Below are 22453 nucleotides of genomic sequence, written 5' to 3'. Positions count from 1 at the left end.
TTAAAACCTACCTCTTTGACCAAGCTTTTCGCCACCTGTACTAATATCTTCTTATGTGGCTCGGTCTCAAATTTTTTTGATAATGCTCCTTCCTGTGCAGTGCCTTGGGACATTTTACTACGTTAAAGGCGTTATATTAAATGCAAGTTGTTGTTGTTGATTAATTTGGTAAATAGTCTAATGTTATGTTTAATAGGATTTTATATTGAATCTAAATTATTTTGAATAATTTTTCATGAGTATGGGAATATGTGTTTAAGGCATTTTTTTATTATAATGGTGGCTGAGTTTTTAAATTATAATGGTGGCTGAGTTTTTAAATTAAAATTGCTGCTACTTACAGTTTTAAAAGCCATTAATGCTCGATTGCAATAATGATTGAGTTAATGTGTGATTGTAAGTATAGTTTATTTTTATGGTCTGTTTTTCAATAAATAGTAAATACATTTTCTTAATATAAAAATAATGTTAGAGTACTTACTAATGTGCTGCAGAAACTGGATAGCCCAGCTACAGAATTTACATTTTCTTGCTGCTGAAATTGGTCTTCAGCTGCTGCAGAATTCTAGGAATCCTGACCATACTATAGACCTCCTAATGAACTTTACTGAGCCTGTTTTGCACCATCACTTAACTAAATTTGCAGCTAAATGTGGGTTATGACTGGTCCTTGGGCTATGGATACATTGCTGCTAATTAGGATCCATTTATATATATTTGGAAATTGTTTAATACAGATGCTTCTTACAGTGTTATACTTATTAAAAAGGCTTCTACTGTATTGTTAAAATCAATCAGGCCGGATCTTGCTCGGGCGGAGCTCTCGTGATGTGTGCCGTTAGTTAGACTTTTTTCTGCACCCTTCAGCTCATAAAATGTTTACACCACAACTTGCTGGAAGTGCGAGCTGATAACGGCGTGATGTGGGCTACGAGGCACCTGGGACCTTAGTGAATGGCAGGACTAACAATCTATCTGCTTAACCAGTGAGGTTTAATGGTTGAAAAAGAAACAGGAACGATGGAGAAGGTGAATGAATTAGAGTCACATCAGGTACAGAAAAAGAAATAAAGAAAGATTGGATTAAGAGACATAGAAAAAAAGAGCAGGAAAGGAAAAGTAAGAAAAAAATTTAATTTTTAAATTTGACATTTTTAAAATCTCTAACAACAATTGACTGCATGCAGTGATGAGATTGAACAGTTTAAATTGTTCCCTTTCTGGACCAGAGCGGTTGATTAGCATTGCATTGACAATTATCACGTCGTTAAAAAGGTACATGCGCTGTTAAGCCCTAACTTTCTGCGGCAAATTTAATGGACAATTAATGTGCAAACCCAGCAAGTTCTTAAAAATAATGGTGAGGCTAAGGGTGAGATGCTGTTTGTGCGAAGCAAGCGGCGGAAATCGACCAGCACGTTCCGGAGATTCGTACTACACGCCATATTTCTTAATCCCCTGAACTTGCTGGCCGGTTTGCGCATTTATAACAGCGTGCATCGTTAATATGCCATTATTTTTTCAACAAGATCTGGCCCATTAATTTTATCTTGCTTGATTCACAGATCCACTTGACGGAAGAATTCCTTCACCACTTTCAAAATACATAAATGCCTTCTGTCATACTTGCTAAATTAGTTGAAAATTTCTAATGAATACTTAGTGTAAAATTGGAGAAATAAAACTCTGTTGTTTGCATAAATTGTTTATCCTTGTCAACATTTCTGTTTAGAACAAAGTCAATAGAAATTTCAGTGAAGAAGATAAAGAGGGAGAAAATAGAATATGAGAGTAAACCAGTAAGAAATATAAAAACAGATTGCAAGAGCTTCTACAAGTATGTAAAAAGGAAGATAATAGCGAAAGTAAACGTGGATCCCTTAGAGGCTGAGACCGGAGACATTATAATGAGGAATAAGAAAATGGCAGAGACGTTAAACAAATATTTTGTATCTGCCTTCACAGTGGAAAACACAAAAAACATACCAGAAATAGTGGGGAACCAAGAGTCTAATGAGAGTGAGGAACTTAAAGTAATTACTATTAGTAAAGAAAAAGTACTGGAGAAATTAAGGGGACTAAAAGCCGACAAATCCCCTTGACCTGATGGCCTATATCCAAGGGTTCTAAAAGAGGTGGCAGCAGCGATAGTGGTTGCATTGGTTATGATCTTCCAAAATTGCCTAGATTCTAGAACAGTCCCCGTGGATTGGAAGGTAGCAAATGTAACACCACCATTCAAGAAAGGAGGGAGAAAGAAAACAGGGATCTACAGGCCAATTAGCCTGACATCAGTCGTCAGGAAAATGCTGGAATCCATTATTAAGGAAGTGGTAACAGGGCAGTTAGAAAATCAAAATACGATTAGGCAGAGTCAACATAGTTTTATGAAAGGGGAATCATGTTTGACAAATTTATTAGTTTTTTGAGGGTGGAACTAGCTGGGCAGATAAAGTGGAACCAGTGGATGTAGTGTATTTGGATTTTCAAAAGGCATTCAATAAGGTGCCATACAAAAGGTTGTTACATAAGATAAGGGCTCATGGGGTTGTGGGTAATATATTAGCATAGATAGAAGATTGGTTAACGGACAGAAAACAGAGTAGGAATAAACGGGTCATTTTCAGGTTGGCAGGCTGTAACTAGTGGGGTACCGCAAGGATTGGTGCTTGGGCCTCAGCTATTTACAATCTATATTAATGACTTAGATGAAGGGACCGAGTGTAATGATTCCAAGTTTGCTGATACAAAGGTAGGTGGGAAAGAAAGCTGTGGGGAGCACACAAAGAGTCTGCAGAGGGATAAAGACAGATTAAGTGAGTGGGCAAGAAGGTGGCCGATGGAGTATACTGGGAGGAAATGTGAGGTTATTCACTTTGGTACAAAAAATAGAAAAACAATACTTTTTAAATGATGATAAACTATTAAATGTTGGTGTTCAGAGCAATCTGGGTGTCCTTGTACATGAAACACAGAAAGTTAACCAATGCAGGTACAGCAAGCAATTAGGAAGGCAAATGGTGTGTTGGCCTTTATTGGAGTACAAGAGTAAGGAAGTCTTGCTACAATTGTACAAGGCTAAGTGAGACCACGCCTAGAGTACTGTGTACAGTTTTGGTCTCCTTATCTAAGGAAGGATAAACTTGCCTTAGAGATGGTGCAACGAAGGTTCACTAGATTGATTTCTGGGATGAGAGGGTTGCCCTATAAGGAGAGATTGAATAAAATGGGCCTATATTCTCTGGAGTTTCAAAGAATAAGAGGTGATCTCATTGAAACGTATAGGATTCTGAGGGGGCTTGACAGGGTAGATGATGAGAGGCTGTTTCCCCTGGCTGTAGAGTCTAGAACTAGGGGGCATAGTCACAGGATAAGGGTTGACCATTTAGGACTGAGATGAGGAGGAATTTCTTCACTCAGAGGGTTATGAATCTTGGGAATTCTCTATCCCAGAGTATATTCAAGGCTAAAATAGATAGATTTTTGGAATCAAGGGATATGGGGATCAAGCTGGAAAGTGGAGTCGAGGTAGAAGATCAGCCATGATCTTATTGAATGGCAGAGCAGGCTCGAGGGGCCATATGACCTACTCCTGCTTCTATTTCTTATGTTCTTTTGTTCTTAAGATACCCTGAATTATATCAGTTGTCTGCCACTATTGGATATTGATGGGAACCATGGGTTTCTCATATTTAACTTCATCCAGAACTAAAAACTAAAGGCTGCTTTAGATCTGTCTGGAAATGGACCATCTTTGCTCAGTGCTGGAGTAGCAGATGTGCTCCTTAGAGATTGTTCCCTTGTCTAATGTAACCTGAGTGAACCCCCATCGTTAAGATGTTGAGTTCTGTAAAGAAGAGTCCTTCAGCTACTGATTTCTCTGAAAGTAAAAAAAAGTACTTAAAAAGTGGAACACATAAAGAGATAATTAGTTTACATTGAAACTACTTGTCTCTACAGTTACCTTCTCCTTAAAAGGGCCTCCTCCATTTAAAATAAGTATTCATTGAATAACTGGGAGACACATTATTCTGGTACAAAAATGGTATTTCAATCCTCAAATGGTTATGGTTATGAACATGATGTGGCCAAGTGAGGCTTACAGTTTCAGCCTATATAAAACTATTCATGCACTCTAATATTTCACTGCTCCGTACTTATGGAATCCCTAGTTCTGTAAAGAGCTTATGTACCAGACACCTGCTGGCAATCCCACTGAGCTGAATTACTAACAAATAACATGTAATATTTCTTTTTGTTTCTCCCAAGCAAACCTTTTAAGCGCCTCTTGACAAAAGAGGAATTTGAACTTGAGAAACTCAGCATAAATCCACAGATCACCAAAGTCTTGATTTCTTCTTGCATGATTGGGTAAAATTATTTTTGCAGTGAAAGTCATTGATAAATTTTAATGGGCCAGAACAACAGCAATGTGATTGAGTTGCTGGGCTTAATCAGACCAGCAGGATTGTGCTTTGTAGGATAATGTGTCAGTACATGGCTCTCCATTTGAAGTCATGATGTAGCCAAGCTGTAAATGGTTTTAAAACGGTAAATAAGATCATTTAAATTGGAGAAAGGAGAGCAATTACCAGCGATTACTATAGGAGCAGGAATAAGTCATTTAGCTTCTCGAGCCTGTTCTGCCATTCAGTGAGATCATGGCTGATCTGTGACTTAACTCCATATACCTGCCTCAGCCCCATATCCCTTAACACCTTTGGTTAACAAAAATCTATCAATCTCAGGTTTAAAATTAACAATTGAGCTGCCATTTGTGGAAGAGAGTTCCAAACTTCTATCACTCTTTGTGTGTAGAAGTGTTTCCTAACTTCACTCCTGAAAGTTCTGGCTCTAATTTTTAGGCTGTGTTCCCTAGTCCTAGACTCCCCAACAAGTGAAAATAGTTTCTATCTACCCTATCAGTTCCCCTTAATATCTTGAAAACTTCAATCAAATCACCCCTTAATCTTCTAAATTCCAGGGAATACAACCCTAGTTTGTGTAATCTCACCTCATAATTTAACCCTTGGAGTCCAGGTATCATTCTAGTAAATCTATGCTGCACTCCCTCCAAGGCTAATATATCCTTCCTAAGGTGCAGTGCCCAGAACTGAACACAGTACTCCAGGTGTGGTCTAACCAGGGCTTTGTATAACTGTAGCATAACTTCTACCCCCTTGTATTCTACGTCTCTAAATATAAAGGCCAGCATTCCATTAGCATTTTTGATTATTTTCTGTACCTGCCCCCATGACATTTTAATGATCTATGTACATGGACCCTTAGGTCTGTTTGGACCTCCACTGTTTCGAGTTTTTCACCATTTCGAAAGTACTGTGATCTATCTTTTTTAGGTCCAAAGTGGATGACCTCACACTTGCCTACATTGAAATCCATTTCCCACAGTTTTTCCCTCTCACTTAATCTATTAATATCTCTCTGTAATTTTATACTGCCATCAACACTGCTTACAATGCTACCTATCTTTGTGTCATCGGCCAACTTGGATATGTAGCTCTCTATCTCATCATCTAAGACATTAATAAATAAGTGAATAGTTGAGGCCCCAACACAGATCCTTGTGGGACACAGGGGATGTGCCAGAGGACTGGAGAACCGCTAATGTAATACCATTATTCAAGAAGGGGAGTAGGGAAAAACCGGGGAACTACAGGCCAGTGAGCCTAACATCAGTGGTAGGAAAATTATTGGAAAAAATTCTGAAGGACAAAATTAGTCTCCACTTGGAGAAGCAAGGATTAATCAGGGATCGTCAACATGGCTTTGTCAAGGGAAGATCATGTCTGACTAATTTGATTGAATTTTTTGAGGGGGTGACTAGGCGTGTGGATGAGGGTAACGCAGTGGATGTGGTATACATGGATTTCAGTAAGGCCTTCGATAAAGTCCCGCAGAGGAGACTGGTCAAGAAGGTACAAGCCCATGGAGTCCAGGGTGCCTTGGCACTTTGGATACAAAACTGGCTTAGTGGCAGAAGGCAGAGGGTGATGGTCGAAGGTTGTTTTTGTGACTGGAAGCCTGTGGCCAGTGGGGTACCACAGGGATCGGTGCTGGGTCCCTTGCTGTTTGTGGTCTACATTAAGGACTTGGATATGAATGTAAAAGGTATGATCAGTAAGTTCGCTGATGATACAAAGATTGGTAGGGTGGTAAATAGTGAGGAGGATAGCCTCAGTCTGCAGGACGATATAGATGGGTTGGTCAGATGGGCGGAACAGTGGCAAATGGAATTTAACCCGGAAAAGTGCGAGGTGATGCACTTTGGAGGGACTAACAAGGCAAGGGAATACACAATGAATGGGAGGACCCTAGGCAAGACAGAGGGTCAGAGGGATCTTGGTGTGCAAGTTCACAGATCCCTGAAGGCGGCGGAACAGGTAGATAAGGTGGTAAAGAAGGCATATGGGATACTTGCCTTTATTAGCCGAGGCATAGAATATAAGAGCAAGGAGGTTATGATGGAGCTGTATAAAACACTGGTTAGGCCACAGCTGGAGTACTGTGTGCAGTTCTGGTCGCCACACTACAGGAAGGATGTGATCGCTTTGGAGAGGGTGCAGAGGAGATTCACCAGGATGTTACCAGGGCTGGAGCGCTTCAGCTATGAAGAGAGACTGGGAAGATTGGGTTTGTTTTCCTTGGAGCAGAGGAGGCTGAGGGGGGACATGATTGAGGTGTACAAAATTATGAGGGGCACAGATAGGATGGATACTAAGGAGCTTTTTCCCTTCGTTGAGGGTTCTATAACAAGGGGGCATAGATTCAAGGTAAAAGGCGGGAGGTTTAGAGGGGATTTGAGAAAGAACTTTTTCACCCAGAGGGTGGTTGGAGTCTGGAACTCACTGCCTGAAAGGGTTGTGGAGGCAGGAACCCTCACAACATTCAAGAAGCATTTGGATGAGCACTTGAAATGCCATAGCATACAAGGCTACGGACCAAATGCTGGAATATGGGATTAGAGTAGACAGGGCTGATGGCCGGCGCGGACACGATGGGCCGAAGGGCCTCTATCCGTGCTGTATGACTCTATGACTCTATGACACTAGTCACATCCTGCCAATTTGAGTACCTGCACATTATCCCTACCCTCTGTCTCCTGCCGCTCAGCCAATTTCCTAACCAGGTCAATAATTTGCTCTCAATTCCATGAGCTTCAACTTTAGCTAACAGTCTCTTATGAGGGACTTTATTGAATGCCTTCTGGAAGTCCATATAAATAACATCCATTGACTTTCCCCTGTCCACTACTTTAGTCATCCCTTCAAAAAATTCATTCAGCTTCATCAGGAGCTTTACGAATCCATGCTGACTCTCTCTGATCAGCTGAAAATTTTCAAGGTATTCAGTCACTATCCTTAATTACAGACTCGAGTAATTTCCTGACAACAGATGTTAGGCTAACTGGTCTATAATTCCCTGGTTTCCCCCTCTCACCTTTCTTAAATAGCGGAGTGACGTGCAATTCTCCAATCTAAAGGAAAGGTTCCTGAATCAAGAGAACTTTGGAAGATTATAGTTAGGGCATTTGTAACGTTCTTGCCTACTTCCTTTAAAACCCTGGGATGGAAACCATCGGGTCCTGGGGATTTGTCACTCTTTAGTGACGTTATTTTCTTCATTACTGTTAATTTGCTTACCTTACTTATGGTGAGTCCCCGTCCCTAATTCGAAATTAGTATCCTTGGGGTATCCAGCATGCTGTCCTGTTCCTCTACTGTAAATACTGATGCAAAGTAATTATTTGACATGTCCGCCATTTCCTTATTTTCATTTACAATATCACCATTATCCGTTTTTAAGGGACCCACATTGTTCTTGACCACCCTCCTTTACCTAATATAATTGTAAAAAAAATTTGTGTTGATTCTGATGTTCCTTGCAAGTTTCTTTTCCTACCCCCTTTTGTAGCTCTTACTATCTGTTTTGTCACCCTTTGCTATTCTTTATCTCTCCCAATCGCTAGGATCTGTGCAATTTTTTGCATTTTTATATGCTTTTTCTTTTAGTTTTATGTTGTCCCTGACCTTTTTTGTTGTTCATGGCTGTTATTTTTTGGCAAGTAGAGCTCTTCTCCTTTAGGAGTATAAACTGCTTCTATATCATGTTAAATTCTTTTTTGAACACCACCCACTGATCATCTGTCATTTTACCCATTAACAGATTTGCCCAGTTTACTGTAGACAGTCTCTTTCTCATCCCGTCGAAGTCGGCCTTACCTAAATTTAGAATCTTAGTAGCTGATATGGGTTTCTCCCTTTCAAACACACCATTGAACTCAATCATATTATGATCTCTATTAAATGTCCATGTGCCGTTAGGCTGTTAACTAAATCTGGCTCATTACTCGTTATTAAATCTAATAAGGCCTGTCCCTTTGTTGGTTCTAGGACATATTGTTGCAGAAAGCTGTCCTGCATGCACTCAAGAATTTCTGACGTGAGCTTGTCTGCTTATCCCAATCAATATGAAAGTTAAAATCCCCCATTAAAACCACTCTGCCTTTGCTACATGCTTGTCTAATCTCTGCATTTATACATTCTGACACTTCTTAGCTGCTGCTAGGGGGCCTATACACAATGCTCACCACAGTCTTAAATCCTTTTCTATTTCTCAATTCTACCCATAAAGACTCTACTGCCTGCTTACCTCTTCTTATATCCTCTCTTATCATTGAAGTAATTTCATCCTTAATCACTAAGACTACTCCTCCCCCTCTACCAGTTTCCCTATTCTTCCTGTAGACCTTATAACCTGGTATATTCAGTTCCCAGTCCTGACCGTCTTGCAGCCGTGGCTCAGTAATGGCTACCATGACGTACCCTCTAAGTTGAATTTGTGCCTGCAGTTCTTTCAATTTGTTGCTTATATTCCGTGCGTTTGTATAAATAACGCTTATTTGGGCCACACACTCTAATGTTCTCCTTCTGCTCTAATGTTGTTTTTCTCATACATTTCTTATTTTTCTCTCCTGGTTTAATTACTTTACATCTTTTAGTTTTCCCTTTACCTGTAGTGCCTAAAGCATAATTTCGGTCTATTATTTTACTCTCTTTTTTGTTTGTTTCAGAATTATTATTTATACTAGCTTTTCCAGCTGAGCCCTTCCTTCCCCCATTTATTAGTTTAAAGTCATGCATCTCTTGCAATATAGTCATTCTGTAATTTAAGTGCTTCATTGCCAGTATTAATTTTATGTATAAAACAATTGTTGTCGGCGATGATTGAACGTACCTGATCCAAGCATACCTTTTTAGTGAAAATATGCAAATAAAAACTCTAATCAAAATAGAACACCCTTTGAGAGCTGGTTCCTTGTATGATTTTCCAATCTCCTGCCAAGTCATCGACCTGAAACGTTAACTCTGTTTCTCTCTCCACAGGTGCTGCCTGACCTGCTGAGTATTTCCAGCATTTTCTGTTTTTAGTTCAGATTTCCAGCATCTGCAGTATTTTGCTTTAATGACCCAGAGGTCAGGTTTTGTGGGCAAGTTTTCACTGTGCCTGTGGCCTATTTAAATTAGGGAGAGGGGCTCCCCTCAGAAAATGGGCCAGGCCAACCCCCTGTGCTGCAGATACAGGAAAGCTTGCACCTTAGTCAGCTCAACCCCGTTCTTCCTATTATTGGAATTGAGGTTATCAAGTTATATAAAAGTATTTGTTTTTAAACTGGGCTATGAGAAGATTGCAGTGGCATGACTGAGCGATGAATCATTACAGCATATGTTTGTTTTGTAGATCATTATAGGATCTCTATGGTTAGAGCTGGTCCAGTTCTCTCTAAATGGTTTGGGACAATTAATTTCCAATTGTTCCCATTGGAGAATTTATTCACTCGTATATTAATGAGGCACAGGTGTGTGTTCCCTGGTGTTTCTAAGCCTGGGAGGCATATTTAAGTTGTTTATCTAGGGGTTCGCGGCAGGTACTATAATTTATTGTGGCATGTAACCAACAGTTCATACAGTAAAAACAATGAGATCTGCTTTGCCTTTTTTCAATCTGGGTATATAAGACAAATTTAAGTTTGAATTCTTAAAATAGAATTTGGAACGATATGTCATTTCATTTTGATCAGTAACCTCTTGTAGCTAAATATTTTCAGACTGCTGTTTGCACATTTTAATTTTTTTAATACATTTTGATATGTTGCAATCTAGTGATACTAATTACCCTACTACAGAGTTAATAGTTTAATGGGTCTTGACCTCAAGCCTAGACTCTAGACTCTTGCCCGCTGGGCTGGCTGCAGACTTTCAACTCGACTTCTCAAGCCTTTACACAAAGGACTTCGTTAACCATGCTTACATTTTTCATGTGGCTTATTCATACAAAATACGGCTCTACCTCTGTTCCACTCGAGTACATATTGGCTGCTGCAGCATCTCCAGCCTCTGCCATCTATATTCCCTTACTTCCTGGTTTGCAGCAGCATGTACTTCTAGGTCTCTCTTCCCCGCCCAAGAGCAGCAACTCCATGCCTCATTGCCATCTCTCGTCGAATATCCTACCCAGTTTATTCCTCAGGGTTAATCTCTCTAATCTCCCCTTTGCCCCTCATTCTCCTTCAACTGCACCCTTTCTGACACCTTGGAAGATCTACCTCTTTCCACAAAGTTAGCTGTCTTGCAAACAAAGTTCTCCTCAATAATGACTTAATCTTGGATGAGTCTATTGATGTTCTGGGCTAGACCAAAACCTGGCTCACAAACAGCAGCATCTTCCTCCTCCCCAAGGCCCACCTGCTCAGCTTCACATTCCACCATGACCCCTGCTCAAATCACCAAAGAAGCAGCACGGTTGTCATTGATAGGACACATCACAGCCTCCTCTCCTATTCCTCTTACACATTCTCCTCATTTGAATACATCACCCTCTTCCACCCATGCTGCCTGTCCTTAAGTCCTCGTTGTCTAGCGTACTTCAAAGCACTATCGTGATTTCCTCATCATAATCTTCTCCCTATTACTACTTAGTTTTTGCACTGAGCAACTCCTCGTCCTTGGTGATTTAAACTTTCATCTAAATTCCAAAGCCCCCATCTCCAAGGTTTCAATCAAAAGGCCACCACTGATCATTTGCTCAACTGCCTCAAACATTTCCCTGCCTGCCTCCATTCCCACCCTCATTCTCTGCCCCTTGCAAAAAAACACCCATGCCCACTGTGCAGTTTCCTCACCAACGCACTCTCAAACTCCCAACTTTCTCTCCTTTGGCCCTCTACCCACCATGACGTCAGTGCTTTGGTCAACCCACTGAGCGGTTCTCTTAGTTCCACCATCGATGCTGTTCCTCCACCCCCATACAGGTTCCACCCCTGCACCTTCAAGTCTGCGGGTTGCAGACTCCAACGCATCTGGCACACAACCAACCAGCTCGTTCATTCAGTTTTTGAAATTTCAGCCAGGTTAAGCTTGTGATTGGAGGGATTCAGCAACTGCTGTTCACTAATTGGTTAATACTAGGAAGTGGAGACTTTCTCCTCACTGACTGATTCCTTCATATAAAGTCTTGACCTCCTCAAGCAATCTCCACACAGCCAAATTCTCATATAACTCCCAAGGCAAAGACAATTCCCTTGGGAGTGTCAAAGACAAAGATAATCCCAGACTCCTTTTCTCAACATGTCACTTCCTCCAACCCTTTTCCCCATCCCTCCATCCTAATTTCCAACATCAAGTGTGAGCAGCCATTAATGCTTTTTGCCTGACCTACTCCCTCACCCTCCTCAGTCCTTGCCTTTCCACTCTAGACCTGACCCCATTTAATTTTGCAGCTTCTCCTCATTTCGCAGCTTTACTTCTTCCATCAGATCCATCTTGTGTTTTGGTAACTCCCTCCCAATCCAACACAACATGCAAATACTTTTCCTTTCCCCAGTGCTCATTGTCATTGTTCTCCTCCTGTTCAAAATCATCTCTTTTACTCCCTTCCTCAAAAAGTCCAAATGGCTCTTCACCTAATACCCAACTCTAATTTCCTTTTCCTCTCTATACTTCTTGAATGTATCATCACCATCTAGCACTGTAATTGCCTCTCCCACAGCTCTACTTTTGACTCTTTACAGTCCGATTTCCACCCTTTACAGTCCCATTTCCACCCTTTACACAGTGCACCGAGGTAGGCCTGGTCAGAATCACTGACATCCTCTGTGACTTTGCTGTGGTGCTCTGTCCCTCCTCATCCTCAACCCATCTGGTATTCGATATAGTCAACCACTCCAATTCTCCTCCACTGTCTCTCCTCCATGGGACTGTCCTTGGCTCGGTTCCACTCCTGCCTGTTACAATATGGCCAGTACATCTGTAGCAATGGCTTTTCTTTCCATCCCCACGTGGCCACTTTCGGGAGTATCCCATCCTTGGCCTCCTCCTCTTACTTGTTTACATGTTGCTCCTCTGCTTCATTATCCATAGGAATGGGGATAGGTTCCGAATGTATACTGGTGACGCTTAGCATTACTACCCTGCCATCACCCTCAATTCCAAGGCCAACACTGCTATCAGATTGCTTGTCTGACATTGTCATGGATAAGCTGGAACATTCTCTAACTTAACATTGGCAAGACTGAAGACGTTTTGTTTGGTTTCTGCCAAAAATTCTTTCTCATTTCTTCTATCACTGCTTGCCCTCCATTTCTACTTTGCGGATTGCTTTGGGACATTTACTGTGTGAAAGGTGCTATATAAATGCAAGTTGTTAATGTAGTTCAGTTCTGCATAAAATAGCTGTATGATGAGGCTCTTGCAGCGCTCCTTTCAGACTGTTAACGCCTCAGGATAAGTTAGTGGCCACGTCAGTATTACAAAACATGAAGTTAAGACTTTCTTTGTATGCTATGTATAACAAAATCAATAAAAGTTTCTAAAATAACTGGCTTGTGATTTTTCTATACTTAGTGCACAGAAGAAATCTATTACCAAGATGCCTACCCTGATACAAATATTCAATTCTTAAAATACTAGTTTAAGAAAAACCTCACCATATATAAAAAAAAATTACATTCAAGTCCAAATATTTTTTCATTGCCTTTGTGTGCTTACCTAATTCATAATTGCACAATGAGAATGGATATCTATGAACACTGATCTTTGTTAATGAATGCTGAGTTGGATCCAGCCAGAACTGGAACGGGTATTGAATTAGAAGTGCAAAATTATAGTAAGATTTATTTTGCATATTTTTCACTTTTCAATTATTAGCAAGGAGTGGGAAGACCTGTTTGGACACAGTAATTACTATGCAAGAATAAGACTGAAGGGGATTAATGGGCAGCTGAGAAGCAGCAGATTCCGCAGTGTTTGTTGGAAGGTAACTAACTATTTCTCCTTTAAATTTTTTTATGTGAAGACTTTATTGATTATTGTGCAAGAACTAATGCAATGACTTTGGAAAAATCTGTACACTTTGTCATGTACGTGTTCATATTGAATATTTCAGATGGAGCATGTCACAGCCCATTATGCTTAAGTGCAACATATTGTTGCTGTGAATGCATCCTATCTTGTAATTTTTTTAATACAATAGCATTGCTTTCAGAGGTAACCCTGCTTTTAGAGGCAATGTTGTCACTGGGGGCAAAGTGCTACCAGCGGCAAGTTAAATTGCTGCCGGTGGTTTGCCATTATATCTGTATTTTACCCTCGCCCTTCAACCCATGAAGATAGGTAATTTTCACAATCCTGGCCTGTATGGAGCTTTCCTGACTTTGGAGAATGAGGCAAACTCTACTTTTAAGCAACTGTCCATTTTGTTGGATCCGCCCAGTTAGCCAAAGTGGCACAATGGGAACCAGATCACATTGCAGAAGCGTTTTTGCAATGTTAATGCTCTATCAATCAATCTATTGATGTTTTGCGGCCCTTTGCTCTTGTAATCGTGATATAACAAAAGTGAGTACATACTGTTCAGCAATGAACTTTCTCCTGCCTTTCTTTCCCCCCCCCCCCCCCCCATAACTTCAATACAACTAGTATCAATTCTATGATTGTTTTGGTTTCATTTCCCTTAATCTATAATAACTAGAAATATTCTTTTGAACTATGACTTGAATATGTATAAATTCGGCCTGTTATATAACAGAAACACTGCAAAATGTGACTTTGGAAATTTGGGTTTTTCACTTCATAATATTCAGGTTCACCCATTTACAATCTGTGGCAACAGTCATCACATTTATTTTGGCATACAGGAGCGGAATAAATGATTTTGATTCTCTTGCTACTATAAGGGGTTAGAAAATGATTTTGGTGAATCACATCAAATTATTAACAGATAGTATTTTGAGGACTGCAACATCTTTAACACAAAACCTTGGCTAAAATATTTGCTAATCTGAATGACTAACCTTGGTTAACTCTGATAATCTAGTTGCTGCCAAGAAAATTGCCCAGGGTATAATATTTATTTATTTAAAATATTCATTCAGTTGTGAACCGATCTTTGAAGATAAAACTTCACTTGGTAAGAAATTACTTTGTGCATAACGTACATTTCTCTTGTAAGTAACCTATAGAGTTAGTGTTGTGGTACCATTTGCCTACAGCTCCTATGCAATACCATTATCATCTTCTCTCCCACATATCATCTCTACCTTCAAATTGCATGATGTGAAAAGCATTTAAAATATACTGTAAAAGAACCACATGAAGATTATCAATTGGTCGATAGTAATTTGATTTTGTGGATTCAGTAACTCCTCAAGCTTCAACCTTGCTATTATGACATCTTCTCAACTGCTTGATTGTATTCTGCTAGCTGTCTAATATCCCATATTTTGTTTTTCATGCTACACACCTACATGTGGTATTAGGGAATAAACTACCTCTTGGGCTACAATCCAGTACTTCAGTTTTAAACACCTAAACCCAGGAACTGCACTTCTCCTTCGGGCAGAATTTGGGCGGACGATTAATGAAGGCACCGTAATTTGTGGTGGAACCCAGATACACTGGGTTTCCGCACAATTGACAAACCAAAACAGCAAATTTTGGCCAAGGGAGGCAGGCGCCTCTTTTCCCCACCCCACTCCCCTTCCCCTCTCTCTCTTTTTCCCCCACCCCCCACTCCCCTTCCCCTCTCTCTTCCCCCCCCCCCCCGCCTCTCCACAATGTCCTGACAGCAGTTTGGCATGATAGACCTCCAATGGGCCTGGTGATGCTTGCATCTGCAGGGAACAAGCATAGTTTCTGTTCAGGACCAAATGTGGGCCTACACGGTGACCATTGCAAATGGCAGTAGGTCCTGGAGGGATCAGTTATAGGAACATAGGCCATTCAGCCCCTCGTGCCTGCTCCGCCATTTGATAAAATCATGGCTGATCTGTGATCTAACTCCATATACCCGCCTTTGGCCCATGTCCCTTAATACCTTTGGTTGCCAAAAAGCTATCTATCTCAGATTTAAATTTAGCAATTGAGCTAGTATCAATTGCCGTTTGAGGAAGAGAGTTCCAAACTTCTACCACCCTTTGTGTGTAGAAATATTTTCTAATCTTGCTCCTGAAAGGTCTGGCTCTAATTTTTAGACTGTGCCTCCTACTCCTAGAATCCCCAACCAACGGAAATAGTTTCTCTCTATCCACCCTATCCGTTCCCCTTAATATCTTATAAACTTCGATCAGATCACCCCTTAACCTTCGAAACTCCACAGAATACAACCCCAATTTGTGTAATCTCTCCTCGTAACTTAGCCCTTGAAGTCCGGGTATCATTCTAGTAAACCTACACTGCACTCCCTCCAAGGCCAATATGTCCTTCCGAAGGTGCGGTGCCCAGAACAGCTCACAGTACTCCAGGTGCGGTCTAACCAGGGTTTTGTATAGCTGCAGCATAACTTCTGCCCCCTTGTACTCCAATCCTCTAGATATAAAGGCCAGCATTCCATTAAGCTTTATTGATTATTTTCTGCACCTGTTCATGACACTTCAATGATCTATGTACCTGAACCCCTAGGTCCCTTTGGACATCCACTGTTTTTAACTTTTTACCATTTAGAAAGTACCCTGTTCTATCCTTTTTTGATCCAAAGTGGATGACCTCACATTTGTCTACATTGAATTCCATTTGGGGCAGTTTTGCCCATTCACCTAATCTATCAATATCGCTTTGTAATTTTATGTTTTCATCTACACTGCTTACAATGCCACCAATCTTTGTGTCATCGGCAAACTTAGATATGAGACTTTCTATGCCTTCATCCACGTCGTTAATAAATATTGTGAATAATTGAGGCCCCAAGGCAGATCCCTGCGGGACTCCACTAGTCACATCCTGCCAATGTGAGTACCTACCCATTATCCCTACTCTCTGTTGCCTTTCGCTCAGCCAACTTCCCAACCAAGTCCATACTTTTCCCTCAATTCCGTGGGCTTCTATCTTAGCTAACAGTCTCTTATTTGGGACCTTATCAAATGCCTTCTGGAAGTCCATATAAATAACATCCATTGACATTCCCCTGTCCACTGCTTTAGTCACCTCTTCAAAAAATTCAATCAGGTTTGTCAGGCACGACCTACCTTTCACAAATCCATGCTGGCTCTCTCTAATTAACTGAAAATTCTCGAGGTGTTCAGTCACCCTATCCTTAATTATAGACTCCAGCATTTTCCCCACAACAAATGTTAGGCTAACTGGTCTATAATTCCCTGGTTTCCCCCTCTCTCCTTTCTTAAAAAGCAGAGTGACATGTGCAATTTTCCAATCCAGAGGGACAGTTCCTGAATCTAGAGAACTTTGAAAGATTATAGTTAGGGTATCTGCAATGTGCTTACCTACTTCCTTTAAAACCCTGGGATGGAAACCATCTGGTCCTGGGGATTTGTCACTCTTTAGTGCTATTATTTTCTTCATTACTGTTGCTTTACTTATGTTAATTTTATCGAGTCCCTGTCCCCGATTCAATATTAGTTTTCTTGGGATTTCCGGCATGCTATCCTCTTTTTCTGCTGTAAATACTGACGCAAAGTAATTGTTCAACATATCTGCCATTTCCCCATTGTCAATGACAATATCCCCACTTTCAGTTTTTAAGGGGCCAACACTGCTCCTGACCACCCTCTTTTTCCTAATGTAACTATAAAAGTTCTTTGTATTGGTTTTGATATCCCTTGCAAGTTTCTTTTCATACTCTCTTTTTGTAGCTCTTACTATCTGTTTTGTGACCCTTTGTTGATCTTTGTATCTTTCCCATTCGCCAGGATCTGTGCCATTTTTTGCCTTTTTGTATGCCCTTTCCTTATGTCTTATACTGTCCCTTACCTCTTTAGTTGTCCAAGGCTGTTTTTTTTGGCAAGTAGAGTTCTTGCCCCTCGGGTATAAACCGATTCTGTATCACGTTAAATGTTGCTTTAAACATTTCCCACTGATCATTTGGATTCTGGATTGACATTGGATTCTGGACCTGGCAGCATGGGACCGTTGAAGATGATTAAAAAACCTGCCGGAATTATTTGCCCCACGAACATATGTCTCTCCTGTCAGCACAGCCATTCCAAGATTCTGAGTGGTGTGCTGGGTCGTTTCCCCTATTGCACCAATTCTGGTACCGCCGGAATTTGTACCCTTTATTCTCCTAGCCTTACGTGGCACTTTTCATGCCTGTATGAAAAGTAGGTAAAAGAATGCAATTAATTCAAATTTACATGCGCTGATAAATGAGTAGAGATGTATGCAGAACCACAACTTGGCAAAATACATTTTTGAGTGAATTTATTAATAATAAAAGCCCTGATAAAAACGGTATTTTTCAAATGTGATTAAATTATGCACTCAAACTGGCTAATCCCTATGTCTGTGTCATACGTTTTTGTTTCTGGTTGATGTAACGAATTCTTATTGCTAATGGGCTTATTGCCTCTTTGTAGACATCTATAATATTTGGTGTCTGCTTAACTGTGTTCAAAAGGGCTAATCAAACTGTATTGCTTGCTGTATATATATTCTTTGTGTTGAATAAACATAATACATCTTTGGTTTCAGTGGGATAGAAAGTTTATTTCAGTGTTGTGTTAGATTTATCATAACCCATGAGTGATGTTTTTCTTCCCCTATGGATAAGTTTTGTATCCCACTGGAAAGCATTGATGTATTTTCTGTTTGTTTTGTACTAACTGGTGAGATTTGTGTCCTTGCAGCTGTTCTTGGATGTTCTGCCTGAGGACAAAAAGCAGTGGCTTAATAAGATAGCAGAATTAAGATCTCACTATGAGCAGATAAAAGAAACTGTAAGTGATTTTTGTAATTTTTTTTTAAACTGTGTGTTTAATTTTTTTTTAAATTGAAATACCAACGGCAATTTTGTCTAACCATAGCATATCACAAATCCTCGGAAAGCTGCTGGACAGCAAGATCTAGTTGTCAACAACCCACTTTCACAGGATGAGGGGGTGAGTATGATCAGATTATTTTTTTTGAAGATTTTAATTTCTTGAAGATTGCTGGTTGGCCCATAATAACTTTAGCTATTTAGCAAAAGCAAATAAAATGCAGCTTTCGGTTAATACATCAATCCAGCACTCCACAATGTTTTTTGTGTGAAATCACCTGTACTTTGCATGTTGCAATATAAAAATGTGTTATGAAGCCTACTGCTTATTTTGAATTTCAGATACCATTCATTGTTGAGTTTTAAAAGTTTGCAGTATACTAACTAGCCACCGACTCCATCCCCTTCTCTGGCCACTGTCTGAGGCTGAACTGGACTGTTCGCAACCTCGGCTTCCTATTTGACCCTGAGCTGAGCTTCCAACCCCATATCCTCTCCATCACCAAGACTGGCCACTTCCACTTCCGTAACATCGCCTGTCTCCACCCCTGCCTCAGCTACTGTTGAAACCCTCATCCATGCTTTTGTTACCTTGACTATTCCAATGCTCTCCTGGCCAGCCTCCCACCTTCCACCCTCTGTAAACTTGAGCTCATCCAAAAGTCTGCTGCCCATGTCCTGGCTCGCACCAAGTCCTGTTCACCCATGTGCTCGCTGGCCTACATTGGCTCCCTGTCCGGTGATGCCTCGATTTTAAAATTCTCATCCTTGTGTTCAAGTCCCTCCATGGCCTCGCCCCTCCTTATTTCTATAACCTCCTCCAGCCCTACAAACCCCTTCTCCCCCCCCCCTCCCCACCCCCCCGCCAAGATCTCTGCGCTCCTCCAATTCTGGCCTCTTGCGCATCTCCGATTTTCACCACTCCACCATTGGCAACTGTGCCTTCAGCTGCCTTGGCCCTAACCTCCGGGATTTCCTCCCTAAACCTCTCCATCTCTCTACCTCTTCCTCCTCCTTTAAGTCGCTCCTTAAAACCTACCTCTTTGACCAAGCAAATCCATTTGTAGCGAATCCTCACCCACTGCAAAATTTTTGCTATGCGTGAAGGTTATTTTCCACATTTTAAACCTTACTGCACCATTTAGATCCACTCTTTGTCACTTCTTGCACAGCTACAGCTCATTTTACTGTAGAATGTATGCTCCCTTTTTAATTTAGCACAAACCATCTATTATTCTGTGCTTTATTTTTGGTTGCATTTTTCTGCATGGTATTTAACAGCTAATGTAGAATGATCAAAATCTTTGAATAAAAATTTAAAAGGTTCAATTGTGTAAAATGAATTTTAAAGCCTTTTATCATCTTCTGCACAACATTTTTTCTTGAAGTAAAACAGTAACTATTCACATTTTTCCTGCATTGATATAGATTTGTCAGACTTTTTTTTAAAAGAAAAGCCATTCAACGCTATATTCGTTGTTTGCACATGTTTGAGTAATATTTTAGCAGAACGCATCTTGTATCTCTGTACAATATAATGACATGTTACCTTTGCTTAGAAAAATCCATGGTTGTATCATGAGATTCAAAATTGCAGAAAGGTACATAATCCTAAGGATGTGAACAAAAGAGCAGCTGTATCATGTAACTATGTTACCTGTTAATGCATTTGTTGTAGGTTTTCTGTTTGAAGATTTATTTTTGATATTGTCTTTTTATATAGAGTCTTTGGAACAAGTTTTTTCAGGATAAAGAACTGCGGGCAATGATTCAACAAGATGTGACTAGAACGTATGTGCAAAATTAAATTTGTAATTGAATCTTAAAATGCAAACACGGTGTTAGTATTTAGAATACTAGCTTTCAGCAAATTGATGGCCATCCTATTTATTTTTGTGAGATTACGTATTTGCGTAATTAACTGCCACCCATCATATTTTACACCAAGAATTCCCAGGCTTTATTCAGCATTTCTTTCTAATAAAAAAGTATATACTTTACAGATGCTAAATCATATGGATGTTACTTCATTGTCAAATTTATGAAGATTTTATTGTCAGGCTTTATATGACCTCCTCTGTGATGGGCCTATAGTGCTTGATAGTCCTGTCATAAATATGTTTTTGTAATTTTCTTCTGTTTTTGTCCCTCTTACTGATTATGCTGCCTATCCCTTCCAACCACATAAGAAGGATAATCTTGGGTGCAGTAGTGCTGTCGGACCACAATCAATATTGCTTTTTGGTTGACCAGCAGGAGGCTGATTTAAGTAGGATGAACTAGTGTCCAATTTTATTTGAGTGAGAGAAAATCCTTCAGTTGCTTCTAGCACTCCATAAATGACTTTTTTGAGAACAATTGCACTCAATCAACTAATGAAAGCAAGTTCAAGCAATATGAAATCGGCAACTCAGAACTCAAAACCTCGTGGTTGGGAGTCAATTGCTAAAACACTTGAACTACTGGACCATTCCACCTAATCCAAATTATGTTTTTGTTTTTGCCTGCAAAATACCATTGGGATTTACTCAGTCATTAGTAGGTACAGTGTTCTCATTCTGTTTTGCAGCTTAAATATGAGATAATCACTTTCATTGCATAACAGTTCTGAAAATGTGAATTTCATTTAATGCATTAAATTTTTCTTTCATGAACGCAAACATAAACCATGTCTTATTTCAGTTTAAAAACATAATTTGGACCAGCTCAGTGGGTAAGTAAAGGACTGATAGTTTTTTTAAAAGAGGAAAAATTTAGAAACCTTTATTGAGGTAAAATTTATATTTTATTGTGTCAGCTGTGGCTCAGTGGTAGCCCTCTCACCTCTGAGTCAGAAGGTTGTGGGTTCAAGTCCCACACCAGAAACTTGAGCACAAAATCTAGTACTGAGGGAGTGCTGCACTGTCGGAGCTGCCATCTTTCGGGTGAGACATTAAACCAAGGCTGCCCTCTCTGCTGAACGTAAAAGATCTCATGGCACGATTTCGAAGAAGAACATGGGAGTTCTCCCTGGTGTCCTGGCCAATATTTATCCCTCAACCAATACTTAAAAACAGATTATCTGGTCATTATCACATTTCTGATTGTGGGACCTTGCTATGTGCAAATTGGCTGCTGAGTTTCCTACATTGTGACACAACAGTGACTACACTTCAAGAATACTTCATTGGCTGTGAAGCACTTGGTGCATCCTGAGGTCATGAAAGGCACTATACACATGCAAATCTTTTTTTATATTGTGTGTCTTTTTTAAAAAAAACAGAGGCTGTGTGCATATGTATGTGTGAGGGAGAGAAAAATGAATGCACTAATTACATACCTGTTGTAGCTTTTGTTGCATGTTCAATAAACTTCAAAAAGTGTATTAAGCTGAGAGAAAATGTTAGGATTTTGATGCAGTGCTGATGAAAGAACGATGATATGTGTCCATGTAAGGATGGTGTTTGACTTGTTGGTGATGGTGTTCCTACAATCTTGCTGTTTCTGCCCTTCTCATTGGTAAAGATCATGGCGGGGGTGGTGGGTGGGGAGATGCTGCTGATGTAGCATTGGTGACTTGTTGCAGTGCATCCTGTAGATAATCTTACTGCAGCCACAGCATACCGATGGTGGAGGGGTTGGATATTGAGTGACAAGTTTGCCAGTCAAGCAAGACTGTGTTGTCAACCAGTTGCACCCATCCAGACGAGTGGTTAGTATTCCATCAAACTTATGATGTGAGACTTGTAGATGGTGGAGAGGCTTTGGGGGGTCAGGATGTGAGCTACTGGTCTCAGAATACCCAGCCTTGCTCTTGAAGCCCAAATGTTGATATGGATGTCCCGTTAAGCTTCTGGTCAATGGTGATCACCTGGATGCTGATGGTGGGGGACTTAGCATTGGCGGTGCCATTGAAGGTTGATCCTTTTCTTTTGGTAATAGTCATTAGCTGGCACTTTTGTGGCACGACTGTTACCTGCCACTTGTCAGCCCAAACCTGGGGCTCGATTTTACCAGCGGGTTCCGGGTGCGTTCCCGGCGGGGGGGGGGGGGGGTCGAAAATCGCGATATCCAGGTGCGTCACCGGATCGCGCCTCGATCCCGCCCACTTCCGGGTTCCACGCTGACGTGCGGGGCTGCGTGTGCAGGCCCCGCTGGTTGGAATCCCGCAGGCAATTAAAGCCAGCGG

At 40.6% G+C, this 22453-nt stretch overlaps 1 protein-coding gene across 7 annotated transcripts in view; it reads left to right on the top strand.

Annotated features, from left to right (window-relative positions):
• tbc1d5 (TBC1 domain family, member 5) overlaps window positions 1-22453 on the top strand; it is a 495410-nt gene that overhangs the window by 231857 nt on the left and 241100 nt on the right. For all 7 annotated transcript variants that reach the window (XM_068006107.1, XM_068006096.1, XM_068006070.1 and 4 more), the window contains exons 5-8: window positions 13224-13332; window positions 18155-18244; window positions 18332-18406; window positions 20009-20076. In XM_068006107.1, the coding sequence (XP_067862208.1) occupies window positions 13224-13332; window positions 18155-18244; window positions 18332-18406; window positions 20009-20076 (342 nt within the window). The remainder of the gene's footprint in view (window positions 1-13223; window positions 13333-18154; window positions 18245-18331; window positions 18407-20008; window positions 20077-22453) is intronic.

This window comes from Heptranchias perlo, chromosome 2 (assembly GCF_035084215.1).
Source record: "Heptranchias perlo isolate sHepPer1 chromosome 2, sHepPer1.hap1, whole genome shotgun sequence".
NCBI lineage: Eukaryota > Metazoa > Chordata > Chondrichthyes > Hexanchiformes > Hexanchidae > Heptranchias > Heptranchias perlo.
This window is presented reverse-complemented; position numbering and strand designations above follow the sequence as displayed.